Here is a 19,557-nt window from a genome sequence, read left to right on the forward strand (position 1 = left end):
ACCTTTACTGATCACCAAATTCGGTTATCTCATTCAATAGTCTATGCTATCTTATTCTGTTGATGTTTCAAGGCTGTGAGAATGATCACATCATGCACCTATTGTCACTGACATTATACACCTATTGTCACTGATTACAACTTGGGAAAGTTGTTTATCTTAAGATATAAATACCCCATGATGTTGCTGTGTCATTGTTTACTATCTTAATTGTCATCATGAAAACTGTGAGAATCTTCTGTTATGATTCTATTGATAATCAATCTCCATGGCGACTGGGGAATAACTATGTTTTGTTTAACGCCGCACTCAGCAATATTCAAGCTATATGACGTCGGTCTGTAAACAGTCAGGTCTGGATCAGACAATCCAGTGATTGACATCATGAGCATCAATCTACACAACTGGGATGCACATCAACCAAATCAGTGAGCCTGACCACTCGATCTCGTTAGTCGCCTCTTACGACAAGCATGGGTTTTTGAAGACCTATCCTACCCGGAATCTTCACCGGTGAAAATACTATGTACTTCATCGCCACATAAATCTTTAAGCTAATTCATTTAACAGATAAAAAGTTCTATCCTGTTTTTTTAGATCTGGTGATTCAGTGTTAGAACTGCTCCCTAGCAACCTATGCTGGTTGTTAGAGGCAACAAATGAGTCAAGTGGTCAGACTCGGAGACTTGGTTGACTGCGGTACCCCTACAGCATGGAGTGTGGCACTAAACAAGAAAAAACAAACAAATTGTTCCAAAATGCATCAACAAAAGTTAAAAGACCACACATAAATGGCGCTACGCCTTGTACAGGTTAACCCACTAACCACTGCAGGAAACAACCTTGGGGCATCCTGACACGTCCATCCCACCCCCACCACTCCCATCTCAACACACCTCCACCACACCACACCCCACACCACACCCCACACCCACACCCACACCCACAACCACACCACCACTCCCATCTCAACACACCTCCACCACACCACACCCCACAGCCGCAACCACACCACCGCTCCCATCCCCACGCACCTCCACCACACCCCACATCCACATCCACCACCACCACCCCCCCCCTCCCATCCCCACACCAACCTCTACCACGATAACATGTCACCAACCAACTTCCCATTGACCTCCACTCCTACTCAAACCATCAATGAAATATAGCCACAAATCTATTTCTTCAGAACCACATTTGTAAGTGCAAACACATTTCCGTTTGTTCACAAATAAAGACTGTAGACTTTGTCCTTGAACAAGTGTACTTTGTACCCATAATGATTCTAAAAGTCATTGTCACTGCTACCATGTGACGCATTGTTACAGCAGCATACAGCACGTTTTGTCATGTGATATCAGTTGTCAACTAGCCAAGGTTACATCAGCAGAGCTGGTGTTGAAATGTGTGTTCATGCAAGTGGGCCCTGGACTAACGCTTTGACTTAATTCTTTCAACAGAAGGCCATTACAATCCTGGGAAATCCCCCATTAGTCACTGAGCACAGTATTACTAGCAAACATCTTCCTGGTTAGCTTGTTTCCGGCATAAGCGGATAACATACTTAGCAGATATCCATTGTCACTAGACAATATTTTACCGGTTACATTACTCAATGAGCTAAATATATTTGAATAAAAAGTAATATATGTCCATTAGTTAACTACAAGGGTGAGACAGTCAGTGGGCATCACAACGTCATGTTTTTATATCTGTTCATATCATCTACATCTACTTAAGAAGATACGAGTTTATGCTTTTGCTGAGAGTTGGTATATGTTTATATATATTCTGATTACAGCTAATTCAGTTGTGGAAAATGTAGTTTCATTTGAAGGAAGTGGCTTTAATATTACATTTGTTTGTTTTGTTAAGTGCTACACTCATCAATATTCCAGCCAAATTAACAGTGGTATGAAAATAATTAAGTCTGGACCAGACAATCCTGTGACTAATAATGAGCAACAATACACACCATCGGTGTATGCCACACAATCAGCCAAGTCACCAAGCTTGACCAACTGATCCATTTGGTCACAAAGCTTGCTGGGGATCTCTTATAACACTGAATCTCCACAGGGAGACAAGCATATGTCATTAGCAACCTGTTTTAACTCAAATCCCCACGGGGACACAAACATAGGTTGCTGGGGACCTGTTTTAACTCAAATCCCCACGGGGAGACAAACATAGGTTGCTGGGGACCGTTTTAACTCGAATCCCCACGGGGAGACAAACATAGGTTGCTGGGGACCTGTTTTAACTAGAATCCCCACGGGGAGACAAACATAGGTTGCTGGGGACCTGTTTTAACTCGAATCCCCAAGGGGAGACCAACACAAGTTGCTGGGGACCTGTTTAACTCAAATCCCCAAAGGGAGGCAAACATAGGTTGCTGGGGACCTGTTTTAACTCGAATCCCCATGGGGAGACAAACATAGGTTGCTGGGGACCTGTTTTAACTCGAATCCCCACGGGGAGGCAAACATAGGTTGCTGGGGACCTGTTTTAACTCAAATCCCCAAGGGGAGACAAACACAAGTTGCTGGGGACCTGTTTTAACTCGAATCCCCAAGAGGAAACAAACAAAGGTTGCTGGGGACCTGTTTTAACTTGAATCCCCACGGGGAAACAAACATAAGTTGCTGGGGAGCTGTTTTAACTCGAATCCCCACGGGGAAACAAACATAAGTTGCTGGGGAGCTGTTTTAACTCGAATCCCCACGGGGAAACAAACATAAGTTGCTGGGGAGCTGTTTTAACTCGAATCCCCAAGAGGAAACAAACATAAGTTGCTGGGGAGCTGTTTTAACTCGAATCCCCAAGAGGAAACAAACAAAGGTTGCTGGGGACCTGTTTTAACTCGAATCCCCAAGGGGAAACAAACATAAGTTGTTGGGGAGCTGTTTTAACTCGGAATCCCGACAGGGTTTGAGGTCACAGGATCATGAGAAGGATCAGCAAGTCAGCATCAATCAATATTTCTATTTAAACATAAATACCATCAAATACAGGACTTGTGGTAACATTCAAAAAGTAACAGCAGTGCACACATCCCTTTACACTTCTATGCAGTCTGAATCTTATGAGACACTTCATATAACTTTTAGAAAATAATATATGGAAGAAATGAAAGTGCATAAGTATACGTGTGTAAGCCTACTGACTATCTGCAAGGAATAATATGATATAAGCCTTGAATCACAATGTATATCACACATCAAAATGAAATACCCATCCTGAATGAGATTACATTTTTCTTATATCATGGTAAAAACTTGGTATAACAATAGCATGTTTGTGAGTATCATTTCCGTTTCAGAAGGTAAAACTTTGTTGTAAAAATAATGGATCCCTACTTTGGACTGATGCACCATGTGTGTGTGTGTGTGTGTGTGTGTGTGTGTGTGCTGAGCGTGCACAGATGGGTTGCAGTTCTGATCTACCTCACACCAGAATCAAGCACATGGCTCATGATAAACTGTCACACAAACCTATTATCAAACACTTAGTCATTATTGTATGTTAGACACACAGACAACACAACATAGTATACATTCTGCCAGTATCTGTGTAGCACAGTGTGTCACATTGTATAATATAATCTACACTGTTTATCAGGTATTAGATAACAGCTAGTATAGTACATGCCCAGAGAAACATGTTTATTATAGCTTCAGCTCCTTGGCTATATAAGTCTGTACATATCTTGTACGTGAAAACAGTTCTTTGGTCTATAGTTTTAAATTAGATCAGTACATTTAATCCATACATTGTAATAATGTAACTTGTCTAACTTACACTCAAATAAATAATCATAAAAGTTGTTTAATTCCTATACAGCTACTTCAGTGCAAGTCACATTCATAAACCAGGGCACCCCCTTATGCATCCTCAAAACACCCCCTTCTGCACCCTCAAGACACCAGTCCCCATTGTAAGGCATATCTACCATCAATCACCCACTACTCCACCTTTGTTCTGTGTTACAAGTGCAGGTACAAATCACTATCAAACAGGTCTAAGTACCATACAGAGATGACCACTCCCAACACAACATCCATCTCAAGCTACCTGTCAGAGGTCTACTGACTAGGCCGGACTAGACAAAACACAGCCGAGTAACATGTGCTTGTATCAGCCTCCATCAAATCACTGTCCCACTTGCTACAACCAGAAACAACAACATCTTACAACATCCTACTCAAACTGATACTATTTCAGATTGAGCCCTTCCTTAAGTTAACCTTGCCATGTGCAGTCCATTGAGGGTCCAGGCCCATCTCACTCCCTGCCTCACATTCCATGGCCCACCGTCATGGCTTGTAGGGTTTGACCTAGTTTACTTTGTGGGGGCGGGGGGCAGGGCTTTCCCCATGTAGGTCACATGATCATCTGGGTCACATGACTTGGTAGGCATGTGACCAGTCAGCTGATTGAATGACAAATGACGAGTAAGGTCAAATGGTACGCACAAGGAAATGGTGTGTAAATTTAGCGTGATGATATACGCTGGTTAATCCCAGTCAGGAAACGGTTGGGTCTCATATATCATTAGAAATGTACATTGTGGTTTGAGGGCTGTAGTTCTGATATACACCGAGTTCATTCAGTACAAATGTGCATAAATAATGTAGATTTGATGATGTAATATTTTGCTTTTGTGAATTTACACACACACACACACACACACACACACACACACACACAAGGTGTAGAAATGTCACATTTTAATCTAGTACAATAACAATATTATGACTGAACATACAAAGTGACCAAATTGTTATTTGGAGTGTGGTTTGAATTTTATAAATCATTAATTAATTGATTACTTAACAGTCAAAAAATGAAATTTCCATCCACAGTTTAAAGTACCTGCTAAATTGAACTTTAAACACGCAAATTTGTAAGTTTACCCAAAAAATATTTGTGGTTAATATAACATTTGCAGTGTCAGCCTTTAAAATCTAAACATGGGAGTCAATATTTAGAAAAGTTGAACAAAAAGTTAAGTGCTGGAAAAGGAATCTTGGCAGTCATAGGTCAAAGGTCATCGCTAATGACACATGTTATGCCACTCCCTGTTAAATTTGCTTAATTCCCCCATGTGAGGTGGCAGCATATTCCAAATGTTAAAATCAATGATCCCCATGTTTAGAAACTGAGGTCACAGTGTTGTGGGGATAAAGGCCTGCCTGTGGCATTCAGCACTGTGATTAAGTTAATGACAGTATGGCCTATAGCTTAGGCAGTCAATGGTCACAGTGCGCAGACACACACAGTTTAAGCCTCAATTGCAGGCACATGCTTCAATTATTTTGAGAGGATGTGTCAGCAGAGCCTGTCATCTGTTCAATATATGCCCATGCTGGGATGGAGGCATTTTACATCTATAACCACACCTTCATCGCACCCACCCCATCCCTAACTCACCATACTCCACCTCCATCTCACCCCACTCCTATCTCACCATACTCCACCTCCATCTCACCACCTCATCTCATCCACTCTAATTTCACCCTACCCCACCTCCATCTCACCCCACCCCTACCTCACCTCCATCTCACCCACCTCCATCTCACACCACTCCAATCTCACCCTACCCCACCACCATCCCACCCATCCTCATCTCACCCCATCTCCATTTCACCCCACCTCCATCTCACCCATCCTTATCTCACCCCACTCCCATCTCACCCCACCCAAATCTCAACCAACACCCATCCCATCCCAATCTCTCCCCAGAAGTGAAATAAATCTTTCATGGATGGAACTTCAAACATCACTCCACACTTAAAATGTTTTTGCTCATAACCGGATAAAGCTTTTACCATTACAGTGAATTTAGGAGAATGTCACTCCCTTTGACATTGCCAAGATTAGCAAATGTCCAGATTAAAGAACCATGCCTGGAAGGTGGGGTGTCCGGACTACAGGGTCTGCATTAACCAGGTTTCACTGTATACAAGCTAATGACACAGAATATTACATATATATCATTGAAATCAAATATACCTATATATCATTCCAGGTAAATTGATCATTAATATTACCTATATAGCATATGATGGCCCAATATTACCTATGCAACATGAATGTAACACAATGTTACCTATATATTATGTGATGACATCCAATATTACCTATATATCATGTAAATAACACAATATTACCCATATAGCATATGGCACAATACTACCTTAATAATATGTGATGACACAATATTACCTATACAACATGTAATGTATCACTGTGATACTTATATATCATGTAATAACACTACTACCTATATATATTATCTAATGCCACACAATTTAACACTTATCAATATCAACACTTATCAATATCAACACTTATCAATATCACATTCACGCAATAAAAATCATCATGTGAAGACATAAATACAGAAACATAATTTATTATTGTGTACAAATTATTCAAGAATTAAACTTCTTGTTTATTTGGGTTTTTTATCTACTGGTAAGAAGTTATCAAAATCAAGACGAAAAATCTTAGAGATAATTATGATTGAAATATACAGATTATTAATACTTTTAGTTGTACCAGTTAAACTAACAAAATGACTAACCAGTTTCACTATCAATACCATGCATGCGTAAAAAAACATTTTTCATATTTCGTCAACTTCATTTAAATTTAATTTAGCATGCTTTTACAATGTCTGTGGTTTTGGTGAAAAGATTATGTCCAGCCGTGGTTAGCCTTAATTATTCGTAGCAATTAAATTTTCATGAAAGTCACATGCTACAACAGGAACCTAACAAAATCCTTAATCTCAGTTTTTTCTTAATGTGTTTGCTTTTCAAAACAAATATCATTTTTCATTTTAGTCAGATTCAATTATTACGGTGTACTGGAAGATTGGCCTTGATTAACATAGCAGTCCGTGACTCTCCTTCTCTGGCAAGATGAAAGTTTAATGAAATGAGAGTAGTGTGTTCATGATGCAAGTCAAGCAGAAAAAGTAAGATTCAAATAAATTAGGACATTGTCTCTTCTCCCCCACATTACAATTTGTAATGGCCTGGAAATGCCGGCAGTTCAAGTAATCAGCACAAACACTGCTGTGTTACAACCAATTACAATATTAAGGAATAATGTTCACAAATCAAAATGTTATGACTAAAATAATATGACATGTTTTCAGACAAGCAGAAGTAATCCTATATTCCTGACAACATATTACACAATTATTTTTACATGTTAATTTTTGTTTAATTATTTTGTGGTTTTCTTGTAATCCAATTGATTGAATTCTCAGAGATTGATCTGATGAAAGTCTAATGTTGCTGCGTACTTGATCATGTGAAATACTTTCACCACATTTCGGGCTATTTTCAAACCTCTACTCCCACCTGAAATGTCATATTGTGAATGAATCATGTAATGAACGATCAACCTTTACAAGTGTCAAAAAGAAATCAAAAGTCAAAGTTACTCATTTACACCCAATCCTATTAAATTCTGAACCTTCCAGAGCCTGCTGACCCACCTAAACCACCCCCTCAACTTCACTTAACATAATGACTCCACCCCCTCAGCTTCATGGAGCATTAGTTTTCCTAAGGTAGTATCTGCCGACTTCTGAAACTGCCTATATTACATACACTAAAGCCCTGTCCAGACCAGTGATGCATGAATCAGCTGGTGCACATGCATTTACACTGAGTATGTCAATGAGATAGCAAATGAAAATAAGCAGGAAAGATCAAAGGGTCCTTGTCATGACCCCTAGATTCAAATACTATAGCAGCAAAACTTAAGGGCCCCTTAATTTCGAACCATGACGTAGTATTTATCCTCTGTGTGATGTACAACCTGCCTGTCAGCAGCAGCATTCAAGTTGCTTCTTTTACCAACATCCTCAAGTTCATTGTTATTATCCTAAATACCTTTTCACCAACATCCTCATATAACATAATTTATTGTGTACAAATTACCTCCATAAAGTCATTATTATTCTCCCCAACTTCATATTGATTATTATTATCCTAAACACCTTTTTGCCAACAACCTCAAATTCATTCACTCCACAGCAGTTTCATCATCATGTTGTTTTTCAACTTCTCTAATATTAAATGTTATTTGTGATAAAGAAAAAATTCAAACTTTCTGCCCAAGGTCTTTCTGTTCGATTCATATACGATATAAAGCTGCATCAAATAACCATTAAATTCAATTTTGAAACTTCATCGAAAATTAATTTGTTAAATCATAAAATTCATGGAAAAACAATTTTGTCATTTTTCTCTGAATTCTTCCATTTTCTTCATAAATGATAAATGAGATTCGAGTCAAAGTTTAACCACAAATCTGAATTGATTAACCACAAAATGGAAAAAGAAAGTTGTAAAATTTCAAAATTTATTTAAATATTTTCAAAGTGTCAACCACTAACCAAGTTCCCATCTGGCGACATTGGAGGGAAACGGAGCTGAAAGTTTAACATTTGGCTGCAGCCCAGATGAGTTTTAGAGATTACCCAACATACACTGCACCGACTCACGACAAACATCAGCAAACCACACTCTGCAGCTGCAGCACGAACCAGGAGATGTGCGCTGGATCCACGCCAACGTTGGTGCATCGCATAATGTGCCGACGCGACGCGACGCTGCCCTCCACCATGGAGTACAAGACACGTCAGCTGACTCAGAGACCTGGCCAACTGTATACTGACTAACACGCCACACTGACTAACTCAGACATGCATGGTGCACCCTACACATGTACCAGAATAGTCATGTTGAAAAAGTCAGAAAATGTTCCTTTTGGATTGCTTTAATCACCTGAAACATTCCCACTGACAATTCATGTGACAGGATTTTCAAATTTCTCTTACAATTTTCTTCACATATTATTTGTTTGTTTTGTTGTTGTTTAAGGCCGCACTCAGCAATAATTCAGATATATGATGGCGGTATGTAAATATTCGAGTCTGGACCAGACAATCCAGTGATTGACACCATGAGCATCGATCTACGCAATTGGGATACGATGACATGCATCAACCAAGTCTGACCACCCGATTCATGTATGAAGTAGTATTGCTTACACTGTCTATACAACTCAATATTTGCTAAGGACCACACCTTAGACTAAAGATCTCTATGTGGTCCTTGGTAATGCTGAATGGTACATCTAGTGTGTCTGATCACACTGGGATCAGTGTTATAAACTCCTCTGGTCTATATACTTCAGATAAAATAGTCTACAAATGTAAGTGGCCTGTGTGTAAGTAGTGTTAAAGCCACTTTCAGTAATATTCCAGCAACATCACTGTGGCAGATCCCATGATGGGCCTTACACAAACTACATGATACCCATGTGGGTCTCTGACATGATGAGTGAACACTTTAACCACTCAAATACCTCAATTGGCCCTCCAAACCGCAAAGGTGTGGTATAGTTGAAACATACAATATTCACATGAAAAGGATTGGCAGAAGTTATCCCACTTATCTTCTTTGAGGGGCATTTAGAAGTTGGAGTCATCACTTGCTTGACAACGGTGTTAGAACCTACACCGAAACGCCACTCCTAATTGTAATATAGAAGTTGGTCATCCATATATCTATCCTTACTTACTTATCACACTTAGATGGCACTCTCCTATAGCCTTACAAGTATGCTCATACATTAAATGACAGAAAGGAAAGAAGAGAACCTGAGAAACCTACCTACACTGACATTGCTCACTCAAACCTTTTTGTTTTCTTTACATAATGCATGCACATTCCTTAAAGTGTTTTGGTTCACATGACTAGGTAAGGCTGCAATAGGTAATTTGGAAAAAGTGTGCTCAGACATATACTTAGTCTAATAACATACAGTTTACGACAAAAGTAAGTCTCTTCTTTCAAAGGGAAGACAAATATGAGCAAGTGCCTCAAAAAACATCTGCACAACATCCTGTGAGCCACCCACTGATCATGATAGGTCCAAGTTCGAAGCCCATACAAGTGAACCAGGCCTAAGGTTATACCTGACTGTGAGTGTCAGCACCATACCCGTGCTCGTGATTTTCACAAAAGTGGTAAACGGCCGAGACCTGCATCACTTCGGGCTTTCCTCCCAAATTAAGCTGACACGCCTCGATATAACTGGAATCATGTTAAAAGCGGCGTTAAACCCAACTCACACACTCACTCACTCATGACTGTGTGATAACCAACAGAGTGGCCTTGTGACATAATCTAGAACTGGCAATACAACTGGATTTGTAATAGGGTTGAGTCAAGCCTCCATCTAATCAGGGTCTGAGTCAAAACTCGGCAGCCTCCCATGCCAGGTGATCTAAGCCTTACTCGTTGAATGAAGTCAGTTTTAATATGCACAAAGTAGAAGCTGATATTTTCACCAAGATGTTACACCAAAGTTACATCATAAAAAACACATGTACTGAGTGTTGTTTGTTGAAGCTAATTTTCTCTGCTAATACTCTGGTAGTATCTGTTAAGTGTCATGTCCCATACTTTCAAAGTGTGTGTAAGTGAGTTCATATTTTACACTGTAACAGCCACTTCTAAACTATAAGTCATGTGTAGCAACTGAATATATATGAACTATAATCATATGTTAATCTCCTCTGAATAAGTATTGAAATATTCTGTATGACTTAATATTACATTTATTTTAAATGTCTGTTTAAACTAGTCCATTGACAATTAAAAGATGTTAAATTCTGAGCAGCCCTTTCTATGTATTAAAAATAAGCACTTTTAAAGAAACACACCCTCAAACTCTCCGCCATCACAAATCAAACCCTCGAAGCCTAGACATTCACACAGCCTTGACAAAATTTTACACAAATATTTTCAAGAAATTACCAGACACCTAAAAAACTCGGGAGAAAATATGTTTTTCTATATTTAGTTAAAAAAGGTAAAATTGACTTTAGATGTAATATTTTTCAAACACACTGAGTGCCAGTCGCCAATAGTTTTAAAAAGTGTGTTTCTGTGCTGTGAGCAGATCTTCGACAGCTGTACCTACAAGTAGCTTTGTGGGGGCTGTGCTATTGGAGGCAGTGTTTGCATGGGGGAACTACCTGCATTCCGTGATTGCTCTCACCTGAGTGTCAAACCACAACCTCTAAAGGTAGACCAACACAAACTGTGCAAATTTGGAAAGTGAAGAAAAGTAATTTTGAAAATATTTAGCATTTTCAAGTGAAAAGATACCTTTTGCAAATTTTTGAGATTTTTAAAATTATTTTCCATCATGCTTTTAAACGGATGTGATATATATTTTTTCATTTGAACAGAAAATAAAATGATAACAACTCTTTGATTTAGAAATACTGTTTTTAAAATATTAGGATTTAAAATGAAAGAACTGGACAGTATACTGAAGTAACACTTCCTCTTCTTCAATACAACTGCAGAACACAAACATGTTTTAACCTAACTCCTAATACTAACAGAAAGTGGGAGTGTGTGCTAGTCCACACTAATGCCATTTTCATAATGCTAGCCCTCCAGGATACCATGCCGCAGTTTAACATGGATACCCCACCCAGACAATGTATACTGACTCCCAGCTGACTAGTCCTTGTTTTACCCCCTTAATACTGGCGCCAGGCATGGTAACAATATGTACCATCTTCTAACAGCTTATAGTAACACAGCCAGGAATCGAACCACCAACCATCAACTCTCAAGACAACCACTCTATCCACTTGACAACGGACATAGTCAAATATCAGCAGAATTTGTTGAAAGTCAGCAGAACACAGAGAATAGGTTTAATTAGAAATATTTTTTCGTCATATTTGACAATTATACAATAAAAGACACATCAAGTCAAGCATGCACCATGTTTGTTCAGGGCTCATAAAAGACAATTCATTATCAGAATTAATCAGCAAAATCAATGGAGAGTATCAAAAAAGCTTATTGAAGCATGACACCATGTCAAGGAAAGTCCACACAGGGAATTAACACTGAGCCAGCGACCAGTCAACTGTCACAGTAATTGTATGTCAGGAGATCCTGAATGTGTTTCACAGGCATTTAATTAAGTCAGCATTCCCTAAGGTTTTCCTCCCAAACACCAAAAATACACACACCCAAAAAATGTTCTTTACACTAGCATACCATAACGACAAGAACTGAACCATTGCAATCTACAGATGGAAGACACATTAAGGCTTGTTCCGATACAATAGCATGCATGGTAGTTAATAATTTATTGGACACATTGGTAGGAAATATTTATCATGTGCAGCTTACTGTTTAATTACAATCTACCTTTGATGCAAGACAATTAATACCAAGCATGTGCCTTGAGACCCTGCAATATACAATATTAGTGAAGAAGCAAACACAAGAAAAAACATCCCACGCCTCATTTCAAGTATCTGCACGTTTCCACTGTTGCTTTCTGGGATGGTGGAGTTTCTTCAAATTTGAAATTTGAATAATTAATTTGGCGCCCATGTAATGCCACCTCATGTCGTTCTCCAACTTCTGATGCTAGCACTACGAGTTTGGCAAACTCTAATTACAGTGTTTTAAGACCAAAACAGTCAATAGGCTTCAGCAATATGCCTTCATATCAAATTCCTTTTGAATTCCCCTCCCCAAACTCTGAAAGGAATAATTGCATTCCATCTCCAAGGAACCACATGCAGTAATATCCTAGGTTACATAATGAATATTAATTTTTAAACTTTACAAATAATAATTTGCTTAAGGTGCAGATGTTAAAGCGATGGATAAGCTATTTACATGGTTCCAGAGATCATCAATTAAGTGTATTGTAACCTGCGATTAAAACTCCAGAAGCTGGAATGAAATTGAGAAAATGAACTGTTGAATAAACTGAATGTTTAAGATTACATCAGAATACATAAAAATAAGTGCATCAACCATGTTAACCAGCCACACAATTATGGATAAGTGAGGTTTGTGTTTTCATTCGAGTGTCATTAAGGAAAAACAAGTGATAACAGCCTGAATTGTTTCCTACAAACACATATTGGACAGACTAGCCTTCAATATGGTGGAGGGGTAATCCAAGGCAGCATCATAAAATCACTGCATGGGCCTCCAAGACTGTCGATGAACCTTCGTGGCGAGGGACGGACGCGACGTCGCTTATATCATGGATGAAGACATTTCATTTCAATGACAGATTCTTCATACTTATGTGTCAATACATGTCAGTAATCCATATTTTCAAAAAATATACGATAAATACATAAACAGCCGTACGGAACGAACTGACTAGTTCACAAGTTATTTGAACGTTGCGTGCTAGGATTGAAAACCACTCGCCCGAGCAACTCACTTTGTAAAGAAAAATCACCTTGTTCTAACTCAAAGTTCCGTAAAAGCTTACTTTGCGGTATCTAAAGGTACATTTAATTGAGATCGTTTAAATTAAAAGGAAACACTTATTTCGATATTGGCGTTGCGTAATCACAATAGTATGTTCCTATCAAAAGATAAACAGTTGTAGAGAGGTACGGTCTCCCGAAGAAACCCACCTTTTCCGAGAGGCGTGGTAGGAAGGTGGTGGTCGAGGATGATGACAAAACAGGATAGGTTTTGCGTTCTAAACATCAATTCAACTTTGAAAGGAGAACTGACTGATGGCAGGGGGAGTGCATACAACACGTGTCCGTCCATATGACGAGATTAACACGTGTATGTTATGAATCATCTGCTTAATTCTTTTTCAAAATGTTGTTTGACAATTTAAAATCCAAAATGTCACTGACATTTTTTCCCACACAAGCTAAGCTCGAAAAGGCGAGGAGATTGTAGGTTTTGCGGAAACCAATCCTTTCGTATAAGCTACATACGTTCATAATTCCTACACGACCCACAAACAGGTTGGACACGGTATATCATGGAGAACATTTTTAAAATCAGTGGAGTCCTACAGTAGTGAAACTGCGTGTAAATTCAGGATGTCGTATGTAGGTGTAACCGAGTTTCGCAGCCTACGAGAACACGCAATGCAGATGGGTCGCACACCTCGCCAAGCCTTTCACACCAAGCGTCTATGTGACTCACTACTCCTACGGGAGGGAAGTGGCCGTTTCCTTACCACCGAAAGTAAAATGCATCACCATACCTACAATGCCTCTATAAATACCAATAAACGGAACTATGTGTAACACTGTATGATACATGTACACGTTTAATACACGTTTCGAGGCGCAGCAGGCTACATTGTTTCAAAAAGCGAATTTGAAATCAAGCGGAACGAAACAGCGACATGCAATAACAAATGATAACCCATATGAGATTTTTGTTTGTTACATACACTATAATATAAAAGTCAATGCCAGAGAAAAATATGTTTGTTATATACAACACTACGCTTCTTTGAATGATATCCTGCGTTTGTGGTATCAAATAGCGAATTTGAAACTAAATCCCAAAATCTTGAGTTGTTTGTCAGATTACCGATATGTCTTATGTATGTCAAAAGGATCTATCCGATTATCCCCCCCCCCCCCCCCCCCCCACACACACACACTCACACACACACACAAATAAAAATAAATATATATATATGATGTAAACACCCCATTTAGCATACAAGGCAAACTTTAAAAATTAGCCTTGGAAGGGAGACAAGGATGAAGCTTAGGCCCCCACTTATTTAAACATTCTCCTGAATATGTGTCTGTCAACAACCAGTGTATTTCAGGAAGTACTGGTATAGAAATGCGAACACGCTATTTCAAGTCTCGATTTGTTTGACACGAATTCACATCAACGTGAACAACACCGACCGAAACAGATCGAGAAACGATTAAGTTAAAAGTCGCAGCTATGTAAATATTAAAACTTTGAAGTTAACAAACCCGTGTTATTTCAATGTAAGGGTAATATTCTTGGAACTGTTTACTCCAAGCTATTGAATCGCTATTATCGACCCCCTATAAATATTGAACAATACCTCGCAGGTAGCTGTGTGCATTTCACGATTTGTTCGACCCTCATAATTTCTCACCCATCAAATTTAAATTAAAGAGAAATGAATTTAAAGATACGGAAAACAGCACAGTGAGGGACCCCATTCATGCGTGGCTAAACATCGCTGACAGCATGCTTGCTTCGTAAATGATTAAGAACGTGTTTAAAAAAAACATATTTTTAGCATCGCTATGTTACATTTGTAAACAACACGAAACATCTGCGATGTAGTCTCCATAGCAACGAGATATAAACAGTAAACTACTTACCACCTTCGAAAATAACCTGTTTTGTTAATTGTGAATCGTGACAAACCAAACTGTGAGATATAAGCCTACACTGCTGACTTGTGCAACAGAAGACAATATTCTCGTTTGTTATACGAAATAACAATTTCTCGCCACAAATGTATCCGATGAAAAACATCAAACGAGCTAACAAGCATATAAACCCATAACAAACCCATTAGTCTACAGATAATACGGACGGGAATATGTTTCGCTCTGGTGTCGCCTACTCAACAATCTGTGAGATGAGATAATGTTGATATCCGGCTACACGTGCTGTCTTACACCATCAAACAACAAGAAATCGACAATATTCAATGTCAATCACATGAAGCATTAGTCAATGTTCGTATTACGAATTACAAGCAAAGCTCACGGTCTACAATACAATCGCTAATATACCCAGTTCTCTCAAGCCTCATGAAACGTTTCATTTGTAACATATCACACCAGTTCTTTGTTAGACATTCTCTTTAATGCAAATAATAATTACTGCTAATCAAAGACTGTAATGAGTACCTGGCATTTTTCGAACGTCCTTGACTGATCGGTGCTACAGAATGTCATGCAACTTAACACGGCCCAGCAGTTTGCGTGACGGCCGTGGCGGATTCAAGTGAACGCCGGGCGCTTCAGTAACTTGTCGATGAACGTCGACTTCAGCACTGAATGTGTGGAACTATGGGTGCGTTGGATAGTATGGAAGGTAATTGTCAAAAGGGGTCCCTCGCTGCTTATACGTATAATTACACGTTATAGTTTCTCTGTGAAACGAGTCTTCACAAATATCAGGGAAATCACAGCATTTAATGATTAGGCAATGGTCTCAAAACAACACCTTTTTGCAGTCGTTTTGTGGCAGGTATATACTGACTGTAATTGATTCCGCATTAAGAATAATGTCAACACACGTTGATTATACATACAATACAAAATACAACACGGTGTGTACAATGTAACAATCCTTGTATAGAAAGACATTCAGGAATGTAACCAGAAAGCGCTCTAGATCGATGAAAGATTGTCATGGAGTAAAAAAATGTATCTCTTTAGTATTTCATGATGTGACTAACCTTCCCTGGTTCCCGGTCGAAATTGACAAATTCTTGAGTGGGTGTTCTGTCCTCCGGTTTATCCGACCATGCATTGGCCGCAAAACTCAGCTGGAGATTTGTGCCAGTAGCTGTGAAAGCCTATTAGCAAAAAAAACATAAATATATAACACATATAATCATCACCATATCTTCATATTGCATAATGTATGGGCCTCAACCACGCCCTAATGATCACAACAACGCTACGTACCTAAATTATCTTGACTACGAAATAACAAACTGTCATGTAAATATTTTATACTAATGGGTTGAAATGAATGTCAATATCTATGTTAGATGACAGAATCCGTGTATCTTCATTCATTCTAGAGGTAAAGGTAAAAAGGACATGTGTCTGTTCTAGTTAATAGATTGATTAATGATACATGTCTATATGATGAATACATGTGCCATAATTAGCAATATCTCTGTTAGAGAAAATAATACATACATCATTGCGATATGAATCGATGATTCACAGATCACTGAATCACAAGGGATGTACTGTACATGTAAACAGTGCAAGAAATATGTAATTAACTCCATAAGATAAGTTTGGGAGTGGCTGCGGATCCAGTCAAGTCGAGCGACTGAGACTCAGCTTAAGAGCTGAACGCCGAGATGAGAGCCGTGACACGGACGACTGGCCCGTCAGCTGAGATACATGCCGGCGATAGTTCACGCTTTATGTCAGCATTATAAATAACACAGAAAACCCCACACTGGCGGAAATATACGTAGGTAGCTGAGGAAAGGACCTGTAGTATCGGAGTGACTTGGCCAAGGCTTGTGTCACGCCCAACGTGCTAATAATACATCATATCTCACACATGTACATACATGCTTTATATCGTGTAGCTGTGATAGTTGAATGAAAACACATTGTATCTAACATTACTTTTTAGATTGGATTTAACATTTCATAACACACAAGGGTCTTGTGTACTTGTGGTAAAAACAAGCCTATATATACCGTTATTTATGCTTAAGTCGCGCGCCTTCGCGGTTTAATGAAGACTTAATGTTTATAGTGTAGACACTAGCCTGACCCCACATCACCAGCTGACGTGGGATGGTTTTATCTGCAGTGGAATAACGCGTCATGTGTGAGTAAGCATGCACTCGAACTTGGCATGAGAGGTATAGTTTTTTTAACAGAGAGGTTATGTGAGTACATAGAGAAACACTTACCACATCGGCGTGACCTTCCCGGCATTCTGTGTGAAAACGTAACTGCCTTTCGTCGTGGGGTCTGTCCCGAAACCCCGTATACCTCACCTGCAACAGATAAATACTCCGTGAGAAAACTTTCTGTCACCACAACTGGAACCTGGCATCTAGTGACGGTATTCCGTGGGGCAACACAACTTGGCAAACTTAAACACGTGAAATCATAGCACTTCCGGGTGGAAAAAATCGCCGAAAACATCATACCTCACTTTCACGACTGAGTTTTCTAAACAGTTCGTCGTTTTCAAACTTTGCCCTTTGATCAGAAACAACTCGAGGCATTCTCACTGTTAGTTTCTCAGTAACTCGACAACGCAGCGCGCTAGACACAAGTGATAGCATGGTGCCATTCGGCTCTTCATTCATCGCAATACATAACAATAAGCGTGACAAGTCGCTAAACACTCCACTTTTCTGATTGGTCGGACGATTATGACTCGGAGATTTTCCGAACATAGCCGAGAGGCGACGTCATCCATATATGGTGATTCTCGACATAGGAATCCGAAACGTCACAATCCGTAGCCACTTCGTGAATTATTATGCAAATCTCTCTATCAATATTCAACAACATGCCCATATATGGAGGTGCCCGTCATCGCGATTAATTATTCATGATCTGTATAAGGAAGCGAGTGGCCTAGATTTGTATTTGTTTGCTTCTGTTTTTACAATCTACATTACGGCCGTGTAGGAAATCCTATCGTACCAGAAGAACCTTGGAATTAAACCAGTAGGTCATGATAGCTATATATAATTGTTGTTGGGGGTGATTTTGCACGATAACGAAATCGATCAGTTATCGCGTAGGCTATTTGTAGATCCCAGTTGTCTAAACAAGGTATCGCTACTCGTAGTAGTGGCGTACGGCGTAAATACTACGGGTGAGTTTATGAATGAAATTTCTATCGCTGTCAATTTTCTCATGAGCGGATTGACGCTCTGGTTGTTTATGCGTTCGCTACACAAACCGGGGTATCTGGAAACGCGTGTTTTTCCTAGGAGGTGACGCAAGGGGACATCGGCTTGTAAACAGTCACGGATGCAACATTTAAGGAAATAATGGAACCTTATTAGCCACATCATTTCGCCAACGCGAAAGGTATATCAGTTGTTATTTAAACACGTTGTTTGTATGAACTGCGCACGCGGATTGTTAGAAGCTGGAAAACAAATGAAAAATAGTACCACACGAAGATATTTTTTTTTCAGATTCTTTATTCATGTTTGTGAGGCTACATGGCCCAAATTACATTTGTTATTTTTGCAAACGGCATTTATATATGCTAAAAAAATACTTAAACAAGAAAACATAAATTTACGGATAACAACTTCTGGTCTATTGCATTTAGCGACGTTTCGATGTATATTGTTACTGTTACCAAGTTGGAGTGAATACAGCCACAGCATTCACACAGCCACACTACCTTGTTTGTTTGTTTGTTTGTTTGTCTGTTTTGCTATACCTGTAAACATTTATGTAACGTAACCTGGTGATATAAAATATAAGTGACAAAATACAATTTCCAAAGTACATGTATACAATTATATCAAACGAAAGAGAGTACATGCATGCAGTATGTTTGAAAGACTCGTATATCACAAAGTTTCTGGTTCGACTGAACAAAATTATTTATCAATAGAATGCCAAAAACATACATACACTGTATAGTGAATGTCACTATGACTAATACTGACAGGATACTCTCATCACTTATAAATAAACTGGTCTCGACTTTTACAACATCATGGGAATATTTTAGAGATTGATCACGATCTTGCAGAGAACACCATGCTGACATTTTGTTACGTAAGGTGATCGTGACTGCCATAACTATACGGCAGATTAAGCGAGGAAGGGAGCGGGGATAAAGGTAAAAAGGAGTTAAGAATCAAGCTGTGCAATCTAAGTAGTACTCGCTTTGTTTTTAGTCCGTCTGTCTTGTTAGTGGATGTATACCGTGATCCACGCTCTGCCTCTCGCTG

At 39.1% G+C, this 19,557-nt stretch overlaps 1 protein-coding gene across 4 annotated transcripts in view; it reads right to left on the reverse strand.

Moving 5' to 3' along the window:
* LOC124150751 (core-binding factor subunit beta-like) overlaps positions 1–17,978 on the reverse strand; it is a 56,421-nt gene extending 38,443 nt beyond the window's left edge. For 3 of the 4 annotated variants that reach the window (XR_007221706.1, XM_046522905.2, XM_046522824.2), the window contains exons 1-3: positions 17,776–17,978; positions 17,533–17,619; positions 16,321–16,440 (exon numbers count right to left, since the gene is read on the reverse strand). Coding sequence is in view for 3 of the 4 variants with exons in the window: in XM_046522905.2 (XP_046378861.1) it covers positions 16,321–16,440; positions 17,533–17,619; positions 17,776–17,937 (369 nt within the window). In the remaining variant the exon portion in view is untranslated. The remainder of the gene's footprint in view (positions 1–16,320; positions 16,441–17,532; positions 17,620–17,775) is intronic. The other variant, XM_046522997.2, reaches the window with a different exon arrangement.
* Positions 17,979–19,557: the final 1,579 nt, after the last annotated feature.

The sequence above is a fragment of the Haliotis rufescens genome, unplaced genomic scaffold (genome assembly GCF_023055435.1).
Source record: "Haliotis rufescens isolate VD_foot unplaced genomic scaffold, xgHalRufe1.0.p SCAF_17, whole genome shotgun sequence".
NCBI lineage: Eukaryota > Metazoa > Mollusca > Gastropoda > Lepetellida > Haliotidae > Haliotis > Haliotis rufescens.